The sequence below is a fragment of the Venturia canescens genome, chromosome 10, assembly GCF_019457755.1.
Source record: "Venturia canescens isolate UGA chromosome 10, ASM1945775v1, whole genome shotgun sequence".
In the NCBI taxonomy this organism is placed as follows: domain Eukaryota; kingdom Metazoa; phylum Arthropoda; class Insecta; order Hymenoptera; family Ichneumonidae; genus Venturia; species Venturia canescens.
The window spans coordinates 10,961,477-10,986,363 of record NC_057430.1 but is presented as its reverse complement, the minus strand read 5'-3'; the positions used below and the strand labels follow the sequence as shown (position 1 = coordinate 10,986,363).

Here is a 24,887-nt window from a genome sequence, read left to right as displayed (position 1 = left end):
AAACTCACTTCACAACCTATAAAATTTGTAAACAAAAGTGACAGCGCGAGGTCAGCAGCAGCGGCAGCTGTTGCACCACGTTAGTCGAAATGAACTCTTTAAACGTATTTTTAAATAATAAAATTGTATAAAAATGGTGACTCTTTACCAATTATATTTCTTAAAATAATAAAATTATGGTTTCCAAGCAAGTTTCGTCTTTTGAAATTTTCGAAAAATATAGTTGCTGCAAAAATCACGTAGCCGTCACCCATCAACCTTAATACGCACACAAAAGGCGTATTTTGATCTGACGATCCATCGTAATCGGTGCTTTGCAAAATTTATTCCGCAGCATGGCACAGACACTAAAAAGTACAATAAAGATGGAAAAATCGCGTCGTTAATTTGAAAAAAAAAAAAACATTTTTTTGATCATTACATACTATCAGGACCGTTGGATTTTGACAGGGAACATGGTGAGGAAATATTTATGGGGCAGGTGCGTAACGAGAGTGCAGAAAAGAGCATGTGCAAGGTGCATTCTCCGCCAAAAGATTGCTTCCTTCTCTTTTTTCTTACACCTTTTCTCTCTTATTTCATTGCTTCGATTTCATGCTCCCGTGGCTCCGATCATTCGAGCTGGTATGACGTTACAGAATTATGGCGGAAGAGAAATAAGAGAAAGAGAGACACACACGAAATACGTTGCGATAGAAAAATACGTTGACAATGAGGGAGCGAGAAGCACATGAAATTGAGAGAAAAGAGAGAGAGAGAGAAGAGAGAACGAGAGGGACAAAAAATGAATGTGAATTCATGTGCATGGCATGCTCCAACGAACCTTGCTCTTCAGGCTCGTCTCACTGGTCCTCGCGTAGTTTTAGCACGTGCCCTTGCACCCGGTTGCATCGATCGACTTTCACGTTGCATTACGGGACAACGGAGCCGCGCGGCACGCCGGTCAGCTGCTTTATACTCGGGTCAAAAGCAACAGCCAATGATCCCGTTCATGTTTATCCAGACTTTGAAAAAGGATTCGACTTTTTTTGTTTATTAGGCACAAAATTTTGGCAGTTTTGTTGAGTTTTTCGTTTTTTTCATGCACTGTTTATTAAGGTAGGCGGGTGACGGCTTCGCGGTGTTTGCACATCGACTATATTTATCGAAAATTTAAAAACACGAAACTTCGAAATGACAGTTTTATTTTTTAGAAATATTATCGGTAGAGAACCAACATTTTTATACAATTTTATTATTTAAAAATACGTTTGAAGAGTTCATTTCGACTAACGTGGTGCAACAGCTGCCGCTGCTGCTGACCTCGCGCTGTCACTATTCTTTACAAATTTTATAGGTTATGAAGTGAGTTTACTGTCCAAAGTAGTATTGCAGAGGAGAAAAATGAAAAAAATGAACGATAAAAAAGTTTACCGGGATAAAAATGGTTGTTTTGTGAAAACTGAAAAAAAAAACGTGGTGAAGCCATCAAACGATAAAATACGACCAAAATGACGAACCGACGTCACGTGTAATCTGAATCATTTCCCATCAGATATTTTTAAATATTTCAGCCGATTTATAACGTTAAGGTTCAAAAACTAAAATTATCCACGAAATACAAGGATCGATTTTTTTTGCTAAATCTTGGATATAACCGATGAAAAAATTCAATAACTTTTCACGTGTGTACGATTTTCGTGTGCTGGAGTGACAAGTGTCAGAGAAAAGTCGATATTCAACAATTAACTTGCTGTTAATAAACTATTTCATATTTTTTATTCTTTTTTGCTTACAAAAAATAGCATCACGTACAATCTTGGATAGCGAAAATTCACCCGTCTGCCTTAAGGAGGCAATATTTTAGCCTCCTTAAGAAAGTTTTTCGTCAGTGAAATTCGAGCGCGAAATATTCGTTTGACAAAATGAATTCGTGAACTATTTAGGCGCTTCTTACAGTTTTATTTTCCATCTCGAAATCGTCCAATTTTACAGTTTGTGCTCACTATTCGTTTTCCCCTATTAAAAACCATTCCGCGACTAATTTTCATCGCTCCCTCCCCCACCTCCCCCGAGTCGAAGGGCGAAGAGTGCTCCAGTGATTTGTCTCCATTTCAATTTGTCTCTCCTCCCCTCCCGAGCTCTTAATTCACAGTTTATAGTTTTCCATCATTGAAGAGTGACCTCATTCGAGCGACTGGCCTGTCGTACGGTTTATTCTCTCAATCAATTATCCCCTGCCGCCCCGTCCCTTTCCTCCGCTGTCCCCCTTTTTTCTCCCCATCTCCATTCGTTAACCAAAACGGTCTTTTGGGCAATGCGGACACTAAATTCGTGGGATCGACTTAGCTTCGGACTCTTGAATCCTCGCGGCGACGAACCAACGGGCTTTGGTATCGAAGCTCGCGTCCTTTGAAAACCCAAGTGGATCGCTCCAATCATTCATTTTTATGCCCATTTTATTGCCTCGCGCATTTGAGACCACTTTTTTTAGAGTTTCAGTTTGGTAAAACCGCTGGAATAAGTGGCAAAAATCTTTCACCCGATTTCGTGAACACCTTGCGCCTCTCCCACCTTTCCCGACTTAGACAAATGTTCCAGGGACAAGTTATATCGGGAAAAGAAATGTTGGGAAGCGACTCCCACGCGTGTGCCCGAGACAGCGAGCTGCAAGTTTCATAAAATTCTTTCTTTTCCTGCTCGTATCTTCGGCTGCACTGCTGTCGTAAAAATCTGTAACACACAAGTTTCCATTCATCTCTCTTCGCACAAGCGTTACACGAAGACAGGAGCATTCATCAAGTGCCAACGAAACTAACGTAAAAACATGAGAACCAGCTCACTTAAGCTCTTGAACGGTTTACTACTCTCTTACTTTTTTCTTCGTGCTTCATCGCGAAGAAAATCTCCTCGTAATTACATTGCGAGTGACGAGAGAAAAATCATCTCGAAAGATCCACCCCGCTGCTGCAAATTGCTCGCTCCTTTCGGCTCTCGCGTCTCTTTTTTTCGAGCAAAGCTACTTCGTAGCCTCGATTTCTGTGTGCACGATACACTCTGCCAGTGCAGGCTTCGAGAAGAGCTTCTCTGACGACGATCTCTCTCTCTCTCTCTCGCTCTCTCCTTGCCTTATATCCCCCTCTCGGATTCTAGTGCACCCTACCGGATTAGCACTCGTGTAAGCCCTTCGAACAAGAGCTCCTCTTGCCGTCTCTCTTCCCGTAGTTGTTGTTCTCAGTTGTACAGTCTATCGAACTTGGGCTCTATCGAGCTGGGAATGGGACTAAAGAGCGGCGAGATAGAAAAACCAGGGCGAGAGAGAAAGAGCAAGAGAATAGATTCGATCCGGTCGATCTGCCCAGATCTTGCACCGACAAGCCTCGTTGCTTTTCCACTTATTTGGGCCTCTTCATTCCTTTTCCATCTCCCTTTTTTCCTGACTCTCTCTCTCTCTATCATTCTCACGTATTCATTCTCTTCTGGATTCGGTTTTTTTCTTTCCCTTTTTTTACATTCCGTCCTGCTCCTTTTTTACTATCGCATGTAAGGCCAACCTATCCCGCTTTAGGCACGCTCGGAACTCCTCGTAAAACGTCCGTACCTATTTCACGGAAGGGATACAGATTGCTTTCGTGCTGCTCGGTGCGTTGAACTCATTGTCGAGAGCTGCTTCGTCGAACCCAACTAGCCAATCTTTGTTGGAATATAGTCTACCTAAAATCCTAGTATACGCGCCCGTGTGTGTGTGTGTGTGCGCGTGTGTGTGTGTAAACATCGATTTACAGTGCTGAATCGTGTGTATATACGCAGACAAAGAAGTACTTTGTCCATTTATATACTTCCGGAAGTAAATGGGGAAAAAATATATAATCGATATTTGGCCCGATTGACATTAGTCACGCTCCTTGTGCTCCTCGCATTTGATCGACAGGCGGACTAAAGTTTGAGACTCTCGCTCTCGTTCTCTCCCCTCTTTTTTTCGCTCTTCCACCCGCCCTGCCGTCTCTCTTCTCGTCAATAATTTACTATTGATCGGCAACAACATTTGTGCGTGCTACGAATTAATAATATAACACGCTTCATATAGCTGCTTCCATATCTCTCGTTTTATTTGCTCTCGTTAAACGATCCCAATTGTATATTTTCAAATGCATATTATTTAATCTATTTTCAATTGTTCAATTGTATCGAAATTGGGCTCGTATTCGTCAGCATGGTTTAACGTATTTGTCAAAACTGCAGGAGACACATGAAACGTGTTTATTTTCAGTCCCGAATTTTTTTTCGTTTCCACGACGAGCTCGATCAGTGCGACGAAACATTTCATATGATTTCAAATGAATTTTGTCGAAGGACCGCAGCCCTCGATTTTCGACTGCGGAAACGAGAGCTCCATTTTCTTTTTTTTTTGTGCAATCGTCCTTAAATTCTCTGGTTGACGAGATCATTCGTGAATGATGAGGTTTAAATTAATCGCACGTGCGCGCGCTCACGGAACATTGACGTCGACCTCGTAAATCTCGGGAACACAAATTTTCTTATCGGATTGATGTTGCGGAAGATTCCGCGTTCCTGCGGCGTGCTAAATGATGTCCCGGTACAATAAACCGAACAATGCGAGACCTGTCGCACGTAATATATATATATGTACATAAAAATACGTCTCTATATAATACGGAGGCTGGCTGTGGAACGGCGAAGAAACTGCAAGAGCGCCGGCACGGAGAAGATGAACGTGTGAATGGAGACTAATCGTTTCTTCGAGCTCGTCGCCATTTTTTCTTCTTCTCGTTTTTTCCTCCCTTTCTCGGCCTCCCGCGCCACGTCCTCGATCCTTTTCTTTTGTTTTCTTTTATCTTATTTTTCTTCTTGCAACCTCCCTCTTTTCACTCTGCGGTATATAGCTGCTCTTCCATTGTAAGGAAGCCTCGGTGCGTTCTCGTTGGCATTTGCCATTGTTCGCGTCCTCGCGACCACGGACTTTGTCGCCCGGCCGTGTCTCTTCTGCTCTCGCGCAGCCCAGCACGAATTCACTTCGAGGATTACATTCGAGATAATTCTCGCTAATCTCGCGTGCATATACATATATTGAGGGAGGGAGAGAGCAAGGTGGAGGGGCGGGGAAGAAAATTTATGTGCCAACGAAATTAATCCCAAAATGGAGCACGAAATTAATGATTTTCTTTTTATTCCCATATTTATTATTCGATATTCAAATTCATTTGTTAGCTCTTTTCGTTCGGGCATTCCCCCATCAAATTAATTCTCGATGATTTATGTTCTACGTTGTCCTCACAGTTGGCACAGCGTTATAAAGCTTTTTTGCAGAAATGCTAAACGCTCTTAACTAATGGAGATATAAAAGTGTTGGATCGTTTCACTTTTCCCGTATGAAAATTAATCGAATGAACGCTGATCAATTAATACGAGCCAGTTTACAAATTCCTGGCGAGTCGTAAAGTAAAATATACAAAAAAAAAAAAAAACGAAAAAACAACGATGCTGCTCGTTCACTCGGTTTTTTATCTCACTTAATTTCAGTTACGCGACTTTTATTGCGCGCTTTAGCGAGCGTAAAAATAATCGCATCTTCCTCCCAGATTTTGTGTTTTTCTTTCGTTTCGCTTTTCTCTTTTCGTCATCCATATTCGGGGGGTTTTTTTTGTAATTTTTTCTTTCTTTCTGGAATCGGCGTAAGTTGCACTCTGACTAATTACGACCGTATTCTCTCCGTCGCTATGTAACGCTTATAAACAATATTGAGATATATCCTCGGAGAATATCACTTTCTTCATTTTCTTTTCTTTTCTTTTCTTTTTTTTTTTAATGTACTCCCTTCACTTTTTGTAAGCATGAAAAGGAAAAGCTCGCGTATTTTTTTCTCCTGTGCTTTTTTTTGCCGCTGTTTCTTTTTTTTTTGCTCTCATTCTTACTCACTATGTAGACGAGAAATCTGAGCGAGGCTTGCGAATATCGCGTTTCCCTCGTCGTCGACGACGTGAAAAATAATTAACTGTGCTCTTCCCGTCCTCTCTTTTTCCACTCTCTCTCGCTCTTCTTTTCCCTCTGTTCTCCGTTCTCCTTAGGCAGAGAGTTGCTTCGTCGGCTGACGTCGTGGAAATTTAAGAACGTTTGTTTAAGTTAAAAGCAAAAAGATTTTCCCTCTCTCCCCCTCGCTCTTTCTTTCCTCCCTTCTTTGCGCGGCCACTTCCTTTTCTCGTTATTTCTATTATCTATGTAACTCATTCACTTTTGTGTTTTTTTCCTTCCATCTTTTTCCCTCTCTCGTCCACTTGATATTTTTTCTATTATTTTTACTTGTTTTGCTTCGCCTCCCTCTCTCGCACTTTTTCTTGTTTTTTTTTCAAATTCTCGTTCCGCCTGCACGATTGCGAATTTGCCAGCTCTTCTCTCATCATCGTCAACCATTTCTCAGCTGTTTTCGAGCCACGCAGCCTCTCCTTAACGACGAAATATAATTTGATATCCCATTAGCTCTTATCCACTTGAGATTTATCGCTGAATCTCGAAACTCTCTCTCTCTCTCTCTCTCTCTCTCTCTCTCTCTCTCTCTCTCTCTCCGTTTCTCCCAGCCTTGTGCATTTTACATTTTCTTCTCTTTTGCTCCATTTCTCTCGTCCTCTCGTTGTCTCTTATTTTCCCTTTATTTTCGTCTCCTCTCACAAATTTTATAATTGAGATTCACGAGCTTCTATTTAACAATTAATTCAACTGTGTCTCGACGTGAAACTCCGGGGAAAAGAGAGAAAATATAACGGGAGCCCCAACAACAACCAGCCGTACTCGGACGACTTTACTAATTATATAATTTATGTTGGAAAAACGCTCGAGCGGATTAACTCTCTCGCGCGCCCGCCCCAATAACGCGACTATTAATTTTTTATTCGCCGAATCGAAAAAAACTCGGTTCTTATCGAGCCAGCCTCTCGCCGGTCACTCCTCAACTTTTTATTCTCCGGGCGACTGACATTTTTAATACGAAGATTCCTAAATTATTCATTGCAACGATTCAACCGATTCGGGCCACCCAGACTCGGTTCATTTTGAAATGAACCGAGTCTCGATTTATTCGATTTATCGTTATTATTCAATTAAGATTTTTTCTCATGAAATTTTAATAATTTATGAATATTTGAAGTTAAAAACTTCGCGATGCCACGTTTTTAAAAATATATTAAATTCGTCTTTAATCCAACGACATTGCGGCGTTGCGCAAGTTCCTCAAGCCTCGAGTCTCGTTTTAATTGAGCCGTCATCTGTGACAAATCCGCGGGTCTCTCTTCGGTAAATCTAGGAAAGGAAAGACAGCTCCATTTTTCCTCCCTTCCGCGCGCCCCTTTCCTAAAATGTCACGAAAAATGTCGAGATACAAAGAGAGACAAAATGTGACGATTTCTCTGCGTGGAAGTGGCTCTTCCTAATCGAAGTGTACGAGCCCAGCTCGAGGCCAGCGGACGGAAGAGACAGAGCGAGAGAGAGAGAGAGGACCAAGGCCTCTTAATTCTTCCAATAAAACTGGCGGATCGTTGGCCGTCCTGTCGCAGACGAGGAGCGCCAGGATAACCAAGATTTTCTACCCCCTGCTCGTCCTCCTTTTTGTCTCTCTCGCTCTCTCGCTATTCCACGAAACATCGATATCGTTTTTTCCCTTCGTCCAAAGCTCATTGCTCGCACAGCTATTAAGCACCTCTCGTGCCCCAAACACCTGGGCCCTACTTCCTACACTCCTCCTCCACTCAAATAAGTTAATAATAAATCGCTCCCAGGGGATTTTTCCTCCTCGTATCTGTAAATTTATGTCTTTATATTTAATGTCGATAAAACGCTTCTGCTACTCCAATTTCAGGCTGTTCACTCTCTTTCTAAAGATGTTGCAACTGGTGCTCACGATTCTGCATGCGATGGCTTTCGAAATGACATGTTTTCGACGAAGAGCTTTTATTCCCCTAAAGCATTAAGCTCGCCGTGAATTCGTCGTCTCTATGAAGCCAGAGGGGCTGAGTTTTCGGGGATTTTCATTCGCTGCTTCAACACTTTTCAATCGAGTGCGTGCGTCATGAGCGAAATAAAAGGAGAAATTCGCAATTCGGTGTAATTAGAATTCATGAAAACGCGAAAATTCGGCTGTGAGTCTCGTGCCAGTTGGTTGAAACGATTAAATAAGACGATGATCATGAGAAATTTTTCATCTTTTCAAATAATCCCGAGAGCATACGTGACATTTCCGACGGAATAAATTCTACTCGAGTGACTTTATTGGGAAAGCGCGGAGAGCGAAAGTTTGAGCACGCGTGAGGTTAGCTCGAGGCTGAGGAAAGGTTGATCGAAGTATTTATAATCTCATTGGGGAAACTCCGATGAGTAAGGTAAATTCGTAGCGACGGCTGCGGCAAGAGATGGAAAAAATTGGAGACTATGAAAATGATGAATCAAATAGCGATATTATGCGACGAGACTGGAGAAATAGTAGAGGGAGCTGATAGAGATTTTAATCGACGTTGAATATCTCGCAGGCGTCGCGCGGCGGTCACTCGCCGGTCGTCCATTCACGGCGTCAATCACTAATCAACCTCCATCATTCTCTGAGCTCGTATAGAGAGAACTTAATCGACGAGAGATATTTGTGATGGCTCGCTCATAGAATGCGCGATTTGAATGGAAATTAGAGAGGCGTATCGAGTCGAACGAACGGGGAGAGAGCGACAGGATGAAAAAAAGGGAAGGAAAAAAGAGTGGATGAAAGAGGGAACGAAAAACGCAAGAGAAAAAGATAAGCGCAAGGGCGAGAACCGAAAACAAGTTGGGGTGATTGAATTCATATATTGAGAATGAAACTCAATCTGGACGAGACATCTGCGTTCTGATTCGGCGGATCGGCAGACCCGAAAGCGTTGTGCCATTATGGCTCATATTTTCTGGACGCGATGATACGAGCGGGCATAAAACCCGTCGAAAAATGGCCTAAAATTCAGTGCCCTCGCTCGCCTCCCCCCCCCCCCGCGCTCGCGGGGCTCCCCAATCCCGAAAATCGAAGTACCCGGAGCTGCGTACTCCCATAAATACAGACCGCGAAATAATCGAGGGGTTGCTATGGTTAATTTGAGGGTTTTGGTATTTAATCGCAGAGAGAATTGCGAAAATAAACCGCGTCGGAAGGCACGTACAACAATATTTATTGTGCCGGGCAAACACACAGCGACGCTAAAAATATGTAACGCGCACCCTGCCCAGCGAGAGTAAAACCGGGAGCGGCGCGTCGATTCCAAGGGCAAATATTGTACGAGCGAAAGGGTTGCCGCCGCCTTTTCACAAGCCCTTCGCATACCTCCAAATAATATCGTATGAGCCCCACGCATACAGTTGTTGTTGCAGTATGTTAAAATAACAACAAGAAAAATGATGATAAGCGAAGCGAAAATCGCCATGATGACGATGATAATGACGACCGTTGTAATAATAACAATCGGATAATGCCTATGGTCGAGTTACACAATACAGAACGAACGCGAAAGGGATTAACGCACCCAATAATAATCGTCAGAAATAAACAGAGTAATGCTTGAACATTCGAAAGCTTTTGTAAGCGCATTGAACAAAAAAGAAACGATAAAATTGTCCGTCTCCAAAGTGCAGCCCATGTGCGGGTGAATTTACTCGTTGAAATTCGTCCGGTGTGGCTCGTGCTCCTAGTTGCGTCAGTGCTACGTGTCGGAACAGCCTGTTGGTCGATTCCAACATCACACACAGCTAAGAACATTCGATATTTTTCTTTACAACCACTTATCTGGACTCTGGAGTTATTCAGGGTGGCTTGGACAGCTGGTATGAGAAAAAGAGAGGGTGAGAAGGGTGGACGTACAGTTTGAAGGCTTAACACTGTACTACCGAGGTCACGGCTCTCCTATTATGTGTCCGTCCCCTCCCCCCTCGCGTCCCACCATCGGCCGCTTCACTTGCTCTCTCTTTCTCCTGTCGTTCGTTCGGAGTTTCGGGCTGAAGCAAAACCCCCGAGGGAGTTTTACTCTTCGACCAAACTCTACGAGTACGCTACTGCGGAGAGCTTCGTATTCGCCCCTGGGCTAACGTCCGATTGATGCTCGTTCCAATTACTGTGTGAGGTGCTGCCTCAAACTAACATTTCGTGCGGTTATCTACAAGGGGGGTGCTGAAAGTTGCATGAAAAAATTGGCGAGCGGAGAGATCTGAAAATTTGGAAACTAAAAGTTCTTTGTCGTTTTTCTGTACTTGCCACCGTTCACGAGTTATTGGGCGATTTGAGCCTCAGCCAATGCGCAGCGGGGGGCCGGGCGCGCCAACGCCCCGCCCACTGCGCATCGCCCCATCCGATTGGCGCTCACCGAAAAGAACGCGTATCTCGAGAACGGTGCTGCCTAGAGAAACGCGCCCAGGAACTTTTCTCCTCAGAATTTCAAGCTCCACACGTCCCCGGACATTTTGCCCCGAATTTACGGACACCCCGTGCATTTCACCCCGTGAAACGGAGAGGACGAGTGCCGGGGCGTGAGCACGCCAGGGTATTGAAGAGCGAGAGAGCCACCACAGCAGAGCACACTCTCTCTTCGACATGCGGAAAAGAGCTGATGGCTTGGACATGCTCGTACGTCGCAGTGAGGGGACAGCCGGTGGACACGGATGGAAAAACAAAACATAAAAAAAGTAATAAAAAGATGAAAAAGCGCACGAAAACGTGAAGATATGATTTCCTGGATGCGTTCGAGGGACACTTTCAACCTACAGGTGGTAAATCAACCCCTCGGCGTTATACATTTTCTTCGTTCCGTCAGGAAAAATTAACGTTTTTCGAACCCCACCGCCCCTGCTCCCGGCTTTTCTCTTCTCTGCTTACCCCTGCCACATTCCAACGCGCTCGAGTTTCCATATCGAAAATAATTAAGAGCGCCCACTCCTACCTAATTTAATATCCCCCATTTCCGGATGTAAATTCGCTTATTCGAATGCTTCCGAATTACTGAGTAAATAACACACACACGAACACACACACATACACAGAAAACATTATACATAAATACTGAAAATAATTCATATATACGTGCCCTTTTTTATGGTCTCGCTGCGAAAGTTCATTTGAAAGAGTCTCTCGCCTGGTCGTTCCCGCAGGGATGGGATCAAAGAATAAAATGAACTTTTTCCATTCGGAAACGAGAGGTGCGCGCGGGCGCGCGTGCCTGCGATAGAAGTTATGAAAAGTAATCAAACCGACCTTCCAACGAGGGATATACTTATAAATTTTTACGACTCCCATCAATGCGCACTTTCTTTCTCATTAATTAACGAAAATAAGAAAAAAATAATAATAATAAACAAAAATAAATAAATAATAAACGCATGTCTTTACACAATTTTCACAGAACGTGAGCTGAATAAATTCGGTCCGTTCGTTTTATTCACCGGTGGAGAGACTTAATATTAATCGATCCACGCTTCGATACACGCTCGCATACACGCGTTATATATTACGGACGTATATCGATGTATAATTCACTGGATGATTATTCAGCCAGTCAAATATGTTTATGGCCTGAGAGAGGTATCGTTGCCCCAGGATGTCGAATTCGCTCGGACGTCAGTTCACTTTGCATCCGTTCTCCGTATAAACTCCAATTCTGACTGCACTCCCCCCCTCCTCGCCAACTCCCAGCCCGTGTTTGGTCCAAGAGAGCGTTGATAATAATCGCTCTCGTACCAATCGGTTTATCGATTTCATCCTCTCGCTTTGCCTCGCACCCTCTCTCTTTCTCGCTTACTCTCTTGGTCCGTAACTCGCTGAAACAGATAAGAGAAGCGAGGACCTGTGTGCAAATGTGCACGCGTGTGTGCGAGCGTGTGTAAAACGTGGGGGGTGGAACGAGCCGGCGGGAGGGAGGGAATTATGTTCAAGCGAACAACCCTCGAACGTGTGCGCCTGCCGCATGGTTAATTAGTCGGTGTGTCCCGGATGTGGAGGTGGCCCGCGCCGTAATCAAGAGAGACGCATCGATGTATATAGCATGCGTCTATATGCTGGAAACCTAGAAACGGGGTGCGCGGATCGCTGGCTCAGGGATCGTGGATTTACATCCGTTTCCTGTTTCGGCTCCGCATTCTCCGTCAGTCTCTCTCTCTCTCTCTCTCTTATTTTGATTTATCATTATTTTAAGGCGAACCGATTACTTTTTTCGTTATTATTTCTTAGTTACTACTATTATTTTTTTCTTCATTTATTATTGTCACAATGATATTTGTTGAGAGCGTGAACCGATTTATTTTGTTATTATTTCAACTCTGTTTTCATTTCATCTTTTTGTTAATTTTTTCTGCTTTTTTTTTACTACGATGATTATACAATATTTTTTTAATGAATATTCTCAATTTATGTTTACTTTTTTCTGTTATTGCTTTAAAATTTTTTTATTTTATTTTATTTTATTTTATTTTATTTTTTTATTTCTTTTTGTTATTGTTTCTTTCTTATTTTTCTATGCAATACTAGCACATTTTTTTTGTTTTCATTACTGAACATTTTCTTTTATCATTCATTCGTATGATTTATTTTTGTGTTTTTGTATGATCTATTATTTACTATTGTTATTGCCTCAGAAACATAGTCTAAGGGATTAATATATTCAATCAATCTCCCTGTCTCTCTTGCTATTTTTGGGATTCTTTACCCAGAGAAATGACATCGATTTCATCTATTAGTCCGTTCAAAAACGAATTATTTAACCATCTTCTTACGCAAAAAGAGAACAAAAATATTTCTGTTTGGGTAGGGAAGCATTTTAGAACTGATAGTCCTGTGTCAGCCCAGTAGTATGATGTCAATAATATTGTCAGTCATTTTTTTTGTTTTAACATCTATAATTATCAATACTGAATTGTACCATACACTGTGGAATCGGTTATTAACCCGTAGACACCACACTGGTGCAAATTCCTATCTCGAATTTGGCCAATTTTCCATAATAAAACTTGATTTTTAAATTCTTTTAATGATTGTAATATATTACTAAGGAATTGTTACCCCTAAAAAGTACCGCTGTAAGATTAATTCCATAGAGGTTCATGGATGAAATAAAATATTTTGAAAAGTTCAAGTGCAAATTTGCACCAGTGTGCAAATTTATTCAAAAGTAATGCAAACATTGATTCTCCAATAAATTAGAATTTAAGGATGTTACCTGTAATCAAACTACTATTTTTATTGCTTCCGTGCTTTTCCAGAGACATAAAAATAAATCAATGTCAATATCAATATCTACGCGTATTTGCTCATATCGATTATTTCAAAATAATGTGCGCTTAATATAAACACTTGTATGAATATTATATTCAGTCTCGCGGTCCTCGTACATTCTCACGTTGATCCAAAAGGGTCCGTTCATCAAGGACCCATGAAAATCGACCTTCTCAAACTTCGCAGTCAATTAGCTTCATGGAGAAATGTTTCCTGAAGGTATTTGACATAAGAATGGGGAAAAAATGGGAGCTACTTGATGACGATTTTCATCTCAGATTTCGAATCTCAGATAAAACAAATGACGATCGTATCATCGGTCGTTTCACGTATTCGAGTGATTTATTTTTCTTTTTCTTTTTTTGATGATGTAGATAAGCGACTATTATGAAATTGGACGTAAACGTTTGTGCGAAAGGTCGATTTGTGTTGGTCGGTTTTTGGATGCTCGAGGGGGCGAAAGAGATCGTCGCCACTTGAGAAATCGTCCGGGTCAGAGGTCACGCTATAACTCAGTGAGACTTCGAGCTACAGACCATATATATATATCACGAATCGAAAGAAGTCTCGCAAGGCTTTTCCGCCAGAAGCAATATATACTAGAAAACAACCCCGTCTTGGCCTTAATGCCCCACTGCTTCGATTGCTTCGATCGTCCTTTCTACTTTCTTCTTCCCTTCAACTCCCCATCCCGGGACTCGCGCTTTCTCTCTCTCTTGCCCTCTCGTAGTCTTGTTTTCGAAAGCGGACCAATCCTGTTGATCACGAAATACGCGATACTGAAGCACTTTCCTCGAATCCCCAACTTCTGCATCGTTTCCGTAACGGTGTAGATGAGAAATGTGAATAAATCTTAAAAAATAGGGGACAAATAAATCATCGTGCAGTTGTTCAAAAGTTATTTAATATTAAAATCTTCCACATGCATTTCTACTTTGGTTACACTGTTGCTTAATTATATTCGTTTGTTTTTTACTACTTCCAATCTCCATGGAAATATCTGATTCAAGTACTTGTTCTCTTCATAGTGTCGATCGTGTTTAAATAAAAATATAAGAATAAACGACGTTAAATTCGTCGTGCTCGCCAACACTGAATCAAGCGTTTCCTCAGTCGAAATATTTCTGTCGTTTCTTCAGCTCGGAATTCTCGAAGGGTTCGAACCGTAAACTCTCTCCTCGTTTTCAATTGGGGTGTTTACGCGGTACCGAAGCTCGAGTTCGCTCGAGATTGATTTCTTTTTGTTGAGTAAAAACGTGGAAAGAAAAATAAGAGGGGGTGGCGAACAAACCTGCAAAATATAGCGTTCGTACAACACGTTTTAACTATCCAAATTTAAGTTGGATCCAAGTGTGTCTCCATGAGTAAAACGCATTACCTGGCAGAGGTTGGCTCTTGTATACAGGATCCTTCGTTCCCGAGGACTAAACTTTTTCCAACGGGGTGTTAGAATTGTATTTATATGCTAATGCGTCGAGCAAGGGGTGAGTGAGAGGAAGGGAAGATTCGGCAGGAGGGGGGGAGGGGGGGGGGGGGGGGGGTGACAAAAAGGACGAGCGAGAAAAAATGGCGAGAGAGGTAGAGATGCTCCACGTACGAGTTTCGATGTTCCTTTTCTCCAGCATTTTTTAAACTTCATCGCCCCCTTCTTTTCCTCGGTGGGATAGTGTACACAGGATTTAAGAAAAGTATATGTTCCTATGGGAGCAGGGGGTGCCGAGAGATTTGCGCGTAATCGTGCCGCTGATTGAAATTGTTCGAGATTCGTGCTCGAGAAGTAATTCATTTTATTTTCAGCTGATTTATTTATTTCCATTTATAAATGGGCAAGCCCGTGAAACAAAAAAGTAAAAATGATTTCTTCGGCTGTAGCCAGAGGATCCGGTGTTACTGTATTTCATTTTGAAATGCGAAAAGATAAGTTGTTTAGCGAATGAGAGACGAAAATATGGCGACATGTTCCAGGCCACTTGTTCCTCGGGAGTGCACTGCGATTTCGGTACAACGAGCAGCGCGAGAGATTTTCATTTTTATTATTTTTAACATTTATCGAGGTTTGGAAAAGAGGGGGAAAAAAATATAAAAAATGTGTATCGTGCCAGTTTTGGTTGGGAATTTAGGAGGCCGCGATTTTGGCTGCATCTCGCTCCCTCTCTCTCTCGCGGATGTGTATCGACGTGAAAATTTACGAAACTCGAGAGAACGAGAGAGGAAGCTTTGCCAACGCAGAGTGAAAATAGTACAGGAGTATAGATAGATGTGCTTTTGTCCCGATCTCTCGTTCGGACGTTTCGTTTTAAATCGCCTCTTCGATTCGTACAACCCCTTTTTCTCCTCCCTTTGCACCCTCCATCTCTCCTTCCCTCTCGGTCTCTCGAGTCGATAAATTTTCACTGGAATAAATGGAAAATCCCGATGATTCATACATCGCGCACGAGCAGCCGAGAAGGAGAGACTGAACGAAAAATGTTGGTGACTTCGGGACCAGTCAAAATAACGAATCAATTAATGACTCAAATTTGAGTGGCGGCATCGCCCGCCGCTTGCCTCCGAAAAATAAATCGTCGAGCGAACATTTTCTCTCCCCGTTTTAAATATCGACCCACATTCGAATAAGCACCAACGAATAAAGCTTCGTCGCGCCAATGCTTTCAGTCAAATACGCGACGTCGAAAGCGCGACAGAAATTGGGGAAACGAGAGAAAAAAGGAGTGAGCGAGAGAGAGAGAGAGAGAGAGAAAAAAAAGAAAGTAATTCAACCATAGAAACAAGAAAACATAAAGAGAGAGCCAGAGAGAAAGAAGGAAAAGAAAGGGGGGAAGAAAAAATCCTAAAAATAGACGATCGTATGTCAGAGAGCAAAACATATAGTGCGACTTCTCGACGAGAGCTCTGGCTTCCCTCACGGATTAGTACATAAATCGCGGGGATGCTGCAAAGATGACGGTGACAAAAAAACTGTACACGAGCGCGACGTATATACGTTTATTTATAAACATAAATATAGAGCGGCCGAAGGAGGAGAAGGCGAAAGTAAGTAGTATTATAACCGAGGGGGTAAGTTAATCCTTTGGATTAAGGGCCGGAAGTACACTGGCGTTTGTTGCCTCTCGCTCATAAATTGGATTACGAAATCGTTGTGTTTTTACGTGATGCGCACCTTCCTACACTTTTCTCACACCTCGAAAGCATCTTTCGAATGTTTTTCCACCTCTCCTCCGGCTTAATTCAATTTAACACTCATTAAAATATCATAATTTAATCTCACTTTTGTGAAGCTCTTTACGAGCGTCGACGAACCTCGAAATTTTTCAGTCGTAAATTATGTGAATTATTTCATTCGAATATTCATTCGAAACTCAATCATTTCTGCTCGTCATTCACGTTTTTCCGGCTCGTTAAACTTCTTTATTATATGACGTTAAAAAAAAAATCGACAAATTTATATTTGCCTGATGAATATTCAATGATGAATCATGAAATCGAGGCGAAGTCTGACAATCGTAATATTTTCTTGAAAACAGCCATCGGAATAAATGATTTTTCGTATATTATTACTTTTAGCTTATAAAATATTCGGTGTCTCATCCCTGCTGAAGTTACGACGAGGAAACTCGAGTCTCGACCCTCGTCGTTTACGAGGCTGTTTTTGATGGCAGATTCTTGGAGTTTTTCGCCCAAGAAAATAATTTATATTACAAAATACCTTTAACCAGCGATTCACCGAGGATGAAAAGGGGCGCGGGGGGTGGTTTGGGTCGACGATCTTCGACCTTGGCTCGCGTCGCTGGCCCACGGAATTCCACGTTAAACGCGCGGAGGGTTGGGAAGCAAAAAGAGCGTGGAAGGAAGAAAGGAGGAAAGAAAAAATGAGACAAGCAACTGTCCGAGAATGCGATATCTCGGAAGAAATTTCTCGAGAGCAATCTCGTAGACAGATTTTTATTGTGTTTACGAGGCGGTCGGACAGTGGCATTCGGTCTGTGTCATTGGTAAAGAATTTATACTGGCTCGGGGACTCGACGAACGCGATGTAAACTGCGCTTGTGAATTATCATTTTTCTTTCCATTCCATTTCTCATTATCCTCTCTCATCTTTCTTTTATACGAAATTCTCTTCTCGAGGTATTTCTCGCTGATTTTTGCCACGTGCTTTGGAGACTTACGGCTGCTTGCTGTGAATGCATTTCGAGTTTTTAATGAATTCGCGAACCCTCGATTTAGACAACGAAATTCACCGTATCTCTCTCTCGCTCTCTCTCGCCGTTTTTCCGCTTTTCTTTTCTCCTCGCCTTCCTCTCTCGCTCTCTCATATCGACCTGGTCAAAAGTATATTCGTAATAAAAAAAAGGGACAAAATTCTTGAGGGGGTGTTTCGTTGACAGCTGGTTCGCACACGCTCTCGCTCCCCGCGTGTGTTCTCAAAAGACCATTCAACTTTGTACGCGCTCAGTGTACACGAAGAGAGAGCGCTCCTTCAACGAAGTAAAAACGAAGGGAAAAGGCAGAAACGCGCGCGCACACACGGCTCCCTGCCGCATGTTGTATACACAAAAGTAACACGAAGAAATAGGGAAAACCAAAAGAGATTGAGCCCACACGAGCCACTCACTCGAATCTTCTCGAGCAAGAATAAAAAAAATAAAAATAAAAAGAATAAAAAGGAAGAGGGTTATTCCTTTAGTTTTCTTTTTTATTTATCTTCACCACAGTGTGCGACTCGGATTGTTCGGGAAGCTGCGAGGATCGAACGCGAGAGAAGGGTCCGAGCGATCCGTTCTCCTTTTCTCGCGCCCGTCGAGCACCGATTTTCCAACTCTCTTTTAACGCTTGCTACATCGGAACACGTCCTCTTTAAGACGAGGCCGGTGCACCGACGCTCCATTTCTACTTTTACTTTTTATTTCTCCCTTCTCACCCCACCTGCCCTCTTTTTCTCTCTCTCTCTCTCTCTCTCTCTCTCTCCCACCCCTTTTTCCATTCGGTTTTCGTCTCTCTTTATTTTTCGGTCTCTCCTCCGCACTTTTGTCCTTTTCTCACAATTTTTCTTCTCCTTCTACCTCGCTCGCCTTTATCCGCGAGCCAAACCTCGAGTGGATGCAATGCACAGGGAAATGTAGTGGAACGGCTGGGCCGATGGTGGTTACGGTGGTGATGCTGGGCTTCCTCGGCTCCTCCGGGTATTACCTTCCAATACCGCGGGATTTATTCCCTCGAGCGTAAAGAAAAGCCCGGAGGGGCGAGGATGAGAGCCGCGAGTGTATTTTAAATCGTTCCTTCCCCCTCTCCCTCTCCCTTCGTTCTCTTTCTCTCGCCATAGAAGATAAAGCAAAACTTTCAAACGGAATCCTTCATATTTTGCCATTTCCCGAGCAGAGAATCCCGGCTCCCCCTCGCCCCTTTCTCCCTTACATTTTCAATCCTTCCACCATTGTCTTCTGAATAAAAATATGCTTAACCGACATCGACCGAAAAAAGATGGAGATGGAAAGCTTCGAGTCTCGAATCCACTAATTACTTTATTCGAAACGCGACGGATTGCTGCGAGCATTAACGTTTTTTTTTTTTTTTTCTCTTCATATTCAATCATAACAAACGAATCACAGTTACTAAAAACGAGTTTATTGCCTCAAAATCAGTCGATTTTTTCATCAATGAATTTTTTAAATTATATGAAGATAATAATTTTTCATCATTCCTCACTGCGTACACAGCTCTGGACAACAAAACAATTACAAGTTAAATGAGAGGGAACGAGTTAACATTTTTCAAGAAAAACTCACAAATCGTCCATTAATCCAGTGCAGATATATGAGCGTTGATAGGATTCATATGAAAAGAATGATTTACAGTTGCGTGTGCCACGAGACATACTGTGAGAAAGAGTAAAGCGGTCTACGACGATGATAATGACTCCGAGGGAGGTTTTTATTCCTCGTACGGGGCATTCTCTCGTTTTTATATACTCGAGCGGGTGTACACGAGTCGACCGAGGCCCCCTTTCAGGCTAAGAACATATCTTGAATGGGTCGTCGTTGTCAATGTCGGGCTACTTTTCGAGGTTAACCCCGACGCGATGTCCTCACTTCCGGAAACGCGTGAGTCGAGGTAAGCTTCATCAAGCCCTTTCTATCTTCCGTGTCCCCTTTCCCGACCCTTCCCCCCCTCCGCGCACCCCTTCGCTGTCCACCCGGGCGTGCCTTGTTCTCTTCTCTTTCTTGCTCAAGGCTCTCGGTACTTTTGCTCCATTGTTATTCACCGGTGTATTTTTTCTTCTCCTTTTTTCTTCCTTTTTATTTTCTTCTTTCACTTGCCCCCAAGCCCAGCCAGACTCGCATCAAGCTCCGTCGTTGCAACGACGAGAAAATCTTTTGTCCAACTGCTGGCGAGCAAACCGTCTGCCAACAATGAAGCACCGGATAACACTGCTTTCTATCTCCTTCTCTCTTTTCCCTTGTTGACTCTTTTATTTATTTTTTCCTCTCAACCCTCGCCCGCCCCCCGCCCAGCTTTTCTTTCTTTCTTTCTTTCTTTCTTAGTTTCTTTTTTTTCCTCCTTTTCGTGTATGTTACCGTTTTCTTCTCTTTGCTATAGCCACTTTTACTTTACTGCTCGTGCAACGCTCTCTCCCGCATTGTATTTTTCTTCATTACGTGTTTTAGCCTCGAGAGTAAACTAATTTACGTCACGGATGCTGCTAAAGTTTTTCAACCGCACAAACAGCGGGACACACGTAGTGGAACCGGAATATTGGGTCAAGCTGGTTTCGCGGCTCTCGGGGCTTTTGTTTCACGGTCGCAAAAGTGAGTCAAAGAAAAAGTGACTTTTTCACGGGACACACAAGGCCCTGGATAACCTCGTTTGCTCGCGTGTGTCTTACAGAAGAAGAGCAAACGCGGGGGGGCGCGGAGGTGCCGCCGGAAAAGTTCACTGATGTGTCCACTTCGGTGGGAAGGCAAAAAACTCGGCTCAAAAGTTTTTCTCGCGAAAAAAAGAGACACGAGGAAAGTGTGTTCTCTTCCTGCGAGCGACGCGCGTGTCTTTCTTTCCGTTACGTCCTCTCGCAACAGCCCTTCGGCCTTGTCCTCGTGGCTTGTTTCCAACCCTCGTCACAGCCTCCTGAATGTGCTCATTCAATCTTTCAATGGCCCCAAAATCTACTGAAAATTTGCCCCTTTTATTTCTACTAGAGTTTTCTTCTTCTCGGTTGAGTGCGGGGCTCCCTTTCAATAATTTATTTCAGCCTCAGACTTCGCGCGGCACATGAGCTCGAGCTCGCATCCCTTAGGAAATTATAACTTCACGCCTTCTCGAAAAATCATTAAAATCCAGCGGAAAGTCGTTTCTTTCAAACTACAAGAAATACACGCACTATGCGTGCACAAGGAAAATGTGCTTAAAGCCCGAAATTTCTGGCTCCCGGTCCCTCTGCACCGACCACGCGCGAGGGCTCGAACTCACCGACGCCCGCGGAAGCTTTCGCCCCAATCGCGTCTCCATCCTTTGCGCACATTCGTGTATGTGTTTAGGCAATTCCGGATCTATGCATTAGTGGATTTAGTGGGCATTTATTGGTTCTGCCGCTCCAGGAACAAAGGCCGGACAGACATGACGAGGGATGCTGAAACAACCACCACCCCCAGCAGCAGGTTCCTTTCTGACCGTGCTCGCAAGGGAGGAACCGAAGAGAGGGGTCGCGGGCGGCAGATGAAAGAGGAAAGAGGGTTGAAGGGAAGGATTCGAGAGAAAACAGGAGCCGGAGGGAGTAAGAGAACGCATATACGCGTGTTGGTACATGTGTACGCGGAAAGGATCTCGCGGCGGAGTGACCGCCAGGCATCTGCTTTGGACATTCGGCGTAATTGCATTTCCAAACACACAAACGCGTTCTGTGATGCTGCGAATCCAGCGGCGGCACGCGCGAATCAAGCGAACGAAGCGAAGGGCCGTCTGGCCTACGGGCGGAAGGGAATGGAAGTCGGCGCTGAATGTTACGATCGTTTCTACTGTTGCACACGCAATTCTCTCGCAATTCCTCCTCCTCCCCCCCCCCCCCCCCCCTGGCGGCGATTCTCTCTCTTTCTATTTCGTTCCATCCGAAATGTTGAAACTCTGGAAATAATTCGAGATCTCACCAAATGGAGCACGCGCCATGCACTCGTGTCCGCTCTCCATCTCTAGCCTCTCCCACGAGTTTGTCCGGAAAATAAACTCGAGCGCTGGCCTCGAGGGATTGAAAAATCTCCGAATATTTTTCAATATTCGACGATTCCTCGTGGAAGCTCATCACAAATTTTCGATTTTGTTGTCTCCCTGAATTTCATGAAAAATCCAGCAACGTTTTCCCTCGCTGGATTCTCATCGCTGGCTCGAAAGCTCCGATTTTTTTCTCCGAATTCCGTTTTATTCACAAAAGCGTTTGTAACGCGACTCGAAGCAATCGATCGCCGCGTATAGAAGCGCGTTCTTTATCTCCGGTGAAATCAGTCCCTGGAATGCCGTGTCGTAACCGTGAATCACCGGAGACATCCGCAATGCTTACTCACACTTTTCCGCGTTTATATTAAAACTTGTCGAGGCTTTCTTGAGGATGCGCATCCTTCGAGGGAGACAGAGCAACATTGCTGAATAGTGAATCTCTCGTAAAATAAAAAAAGCAAATAAACATGTCTGTTAATTGATTCGTATCAATATCTGTAACTGACGCGAGGTCAAAAGCGCTAGTTAGTCATGCAGAACCTGAACAAAAACAATTTCATTCTCTCTCTCTCTCTCTTGCGCTACGTTCTCGTTGAAATTTATCTCTCAGCAGAGCCTGGGGGCAATTTTTTTGCCTCGCAGTAGAAAAATTTGAATAATAATAATAACAATGAAACGATACAATGTAAAACGAGAAGCTACGAGAGCGATATTATTTTCTCTCGCTGTAAAAATAAAACAACCAAAAGCAAATAATAATTGAAACCCTTGGCACGCGAGCTTGATAGAATGACGAGAAAACATTCAATAGATTAATTGTGGATACGCATAGTTGAACGGCGAATGTAGATGATAACTGCGGCCTCGAGTCTCTCTCGCTCGTCACACACGTCAACGAGAATTTATCGTGAAAGAGAAAACATTTCCTATCGAAAGTCGATTCCACGAGAACGCATTCTCGACTCCCGTACATGCTTCAAGTGAACGATAATCACGGTTGTTTTCAGTTGTTTAAGGGAGAATATCAGTGTGAAAAAAGAACTTGCTGGGCGCAAGAGAGCTGCTGTATGGTCCAGGGATGGCAGACTAATCGGTAAGAACTTGTTTTATATTGATATTCAAGGGACATTACAGAATTTTATCCTCTCAAGACTTGAAGCGCGTTTTTCTCGAAACCATGTTTTTTGACCTGGTTGACAGCGTAACTCTGTCAAATTTTGTTCAAAGAGTGTCTCTTCATAAACTTATCGGTATCGTCGCATCTTTCTTTTAAATTGTTTACTTTTTTTTATTAAAAATTTACTGCAAAATTTTCGTGTGAAATTAAATTCCTTTTTAAAATGGCCGCCATTTTTTTCTAATCAATATTTTCAAATTTCCTACGATGCTGCGATAGCTGTACTATTATAATTTAATAATCTTTTTGAATTTTCCGTTTCAGATGCGCTTGCTGTCGCACTTGTGGTGTCAACCGCCGAGGAGTCTTTTTTTGAGACGCCGTTTTGCGACCGCTCCTCCGCTTAATAAAATGTACTAAAAATTGAAACAAAAATTTCCTCGTATACTTCATTACTTCAATAATTAATTCACAAAATTTCAAATAATTTGATCGAGCCGTTTTTTCAAAAAAAAAAAAAATTCCCAAAATTCCTTATTTTTAGCCTGTCACACCGACATTCCTCCTTAATATTTATTATTATTATTATTATTATTATTATTATTATGGTGAGGAATTACTCGAGTTCAGGATTATGAGAACTCGTGACGTTGACGCAGAATTTCGCTCAACGCACACGCACCCTCCGATATCCCGATTCATTTGGGACTCTGCTTTAGTTTTTGCTCTAGCGATTTCGCCTCGTCGTCGATGCAGTACGAGAGAAAGACGACGACAACGAGGCTTCTGAAGTGCCAGGCACGCGATAATGCGTGCGTGCTTACTGAGTCGCCGCGCACGGTTTTGTTGGTAACGCGAAACGCGAATGGCTCTCGCGTTATCGTGTACCTAAGAATAACACATGCCAAGCACGCTTGCTCTCTCTCTCTCTCTCTCTCTCTTTCGTCCGCAAGACGAATTACCACGTAGACGCGTTCAGATATTATTACGCTGCAATCGCGCTATCAACATTCTTTTTTTCGTCCTTTCTTACCTGCTCTCTTTATTCGTCCCCGATTCTCGGGTGCCTTTTTCTCTCGATTTTTAATCCTCGTTTTAAAAACTGTGCAAACTCATTTAATTTAACCGGATTTTTAACGTCGAAATTTTGCGATTTTTTTCACGATACGTTTCCGCAGCTTTCCTCGCACTTCTCACACGTATTTACACTTTTTTCGCTCCTCTCGCGCTAGAAGCTTCTTGATCCGGCTTTCTCTTCTTCTCTTAATGGCAAAAAGAAGTGTCGGACGTGTATGGAATTTGTGATTGGCAGTCGAGAGAAATGTGCCAGAACCAATATTACCAAAAACAGCAATTTTTTCCCCTTCCCCTCCCTCTTTCTCTCTCCTGCTCGCTTCCTTCCATCCCTCCTTCGCGACCTCTCGTAATAACGAAGATCAGACTCTCTTTCGCTCCTTTATTTTTTCTCACCCTTGTCTGATCGCGTTCGAGGGTCCGCAGAAATGTACTGCGGAACCGCACTTTCTCAATGATTGCATCCCTCGGGGCTCGAACGGCGACACATTTGAGCTGCTAAGGGGATGAAAAAGGGATAGCCCAGGAAAAAAAACATTTATATTATTGTCTATATAAAATATAATTAGACTTAGTACACTCGGCATTAAGTCGGCTCTTCAGCTCTTCGTTAATTATTCGATACACCTTTTCATACCTTCGAATGAAACTAAATGGAAATTGTCTTTTTTCCTTCTAGGCCCCTATTATTCGATCTAATCTCTCGTTATATTCTACCACAATCAACGTAATGGCTTTTCACATTGTATCCGAGGGAAAAAAAAATGGTATTTGAAATCCGGAATATGTAGAGCGAAATAAAAGTGTGTTCGTCGAAAAAAATCCATTGAATTGGACAAAAAAATGAAGTGGATTCAATTACATTTTTTTTTGAATGGCAATTTCGTTAGATTCAACAAAAGAAGAGTTGAATTCACCGTGCTATGGGCCAACTTAACGGGCGACGTTTCATCAAAAAATATCGACTCTGACTTGTACGAATGCGAATATGTAAAATATGCTTGATGAGCGCTCTGTTCCGAAATCGAATTATTCAGGAGCTTTCGAAATAATGGACGAGATGAGCGAAAAATTCTTCAACAAATGACAGTTTATGCGGTGGTGAGATGCTCGAGAAACGGCGACAGGCAACAACATTATTTGAAAGGGGTTTTCGGGCCCACATGCCGACGCGTTTTTATATTCCAAAGGCGTAGCCTTCCGCATGAGAAAACTTCTCATGATATTTCGTATGAAAGGGCC

The 24,887-nt window shown here is 42.9% G+C and overlaps 1 protein-coding gene across 4 annotated transcripts in view; it reads left to right on the top strand.

The window, feature by feature from the left end:
- The window catches only part of LOC122417392 (uncharacterized), a 130,029-nt gene that overhangs the window by 68,682 nt on the left and 36,460 nt on the right, over positions 1-24,887 (top strand). The window contains exon 1 of one of the 4 annotated variants that reach the window (XM_043430875.1): positions 19,282-19,363. The exons of the other annotated variants lie outside the window; for them this stretch is intronic. Coding sequence (XP_043286810.1) covers positions 19,297-19,363 — 67 coding nt within the window. The 5' untranslated portion in view covers positions 19,282-19,296. Of the gene's footprint in view, positions 1-19,281; positions 19,364-24,887 lie in introns of those variants that run through there. 4 annotated transcript variants of the gene reach the window in all.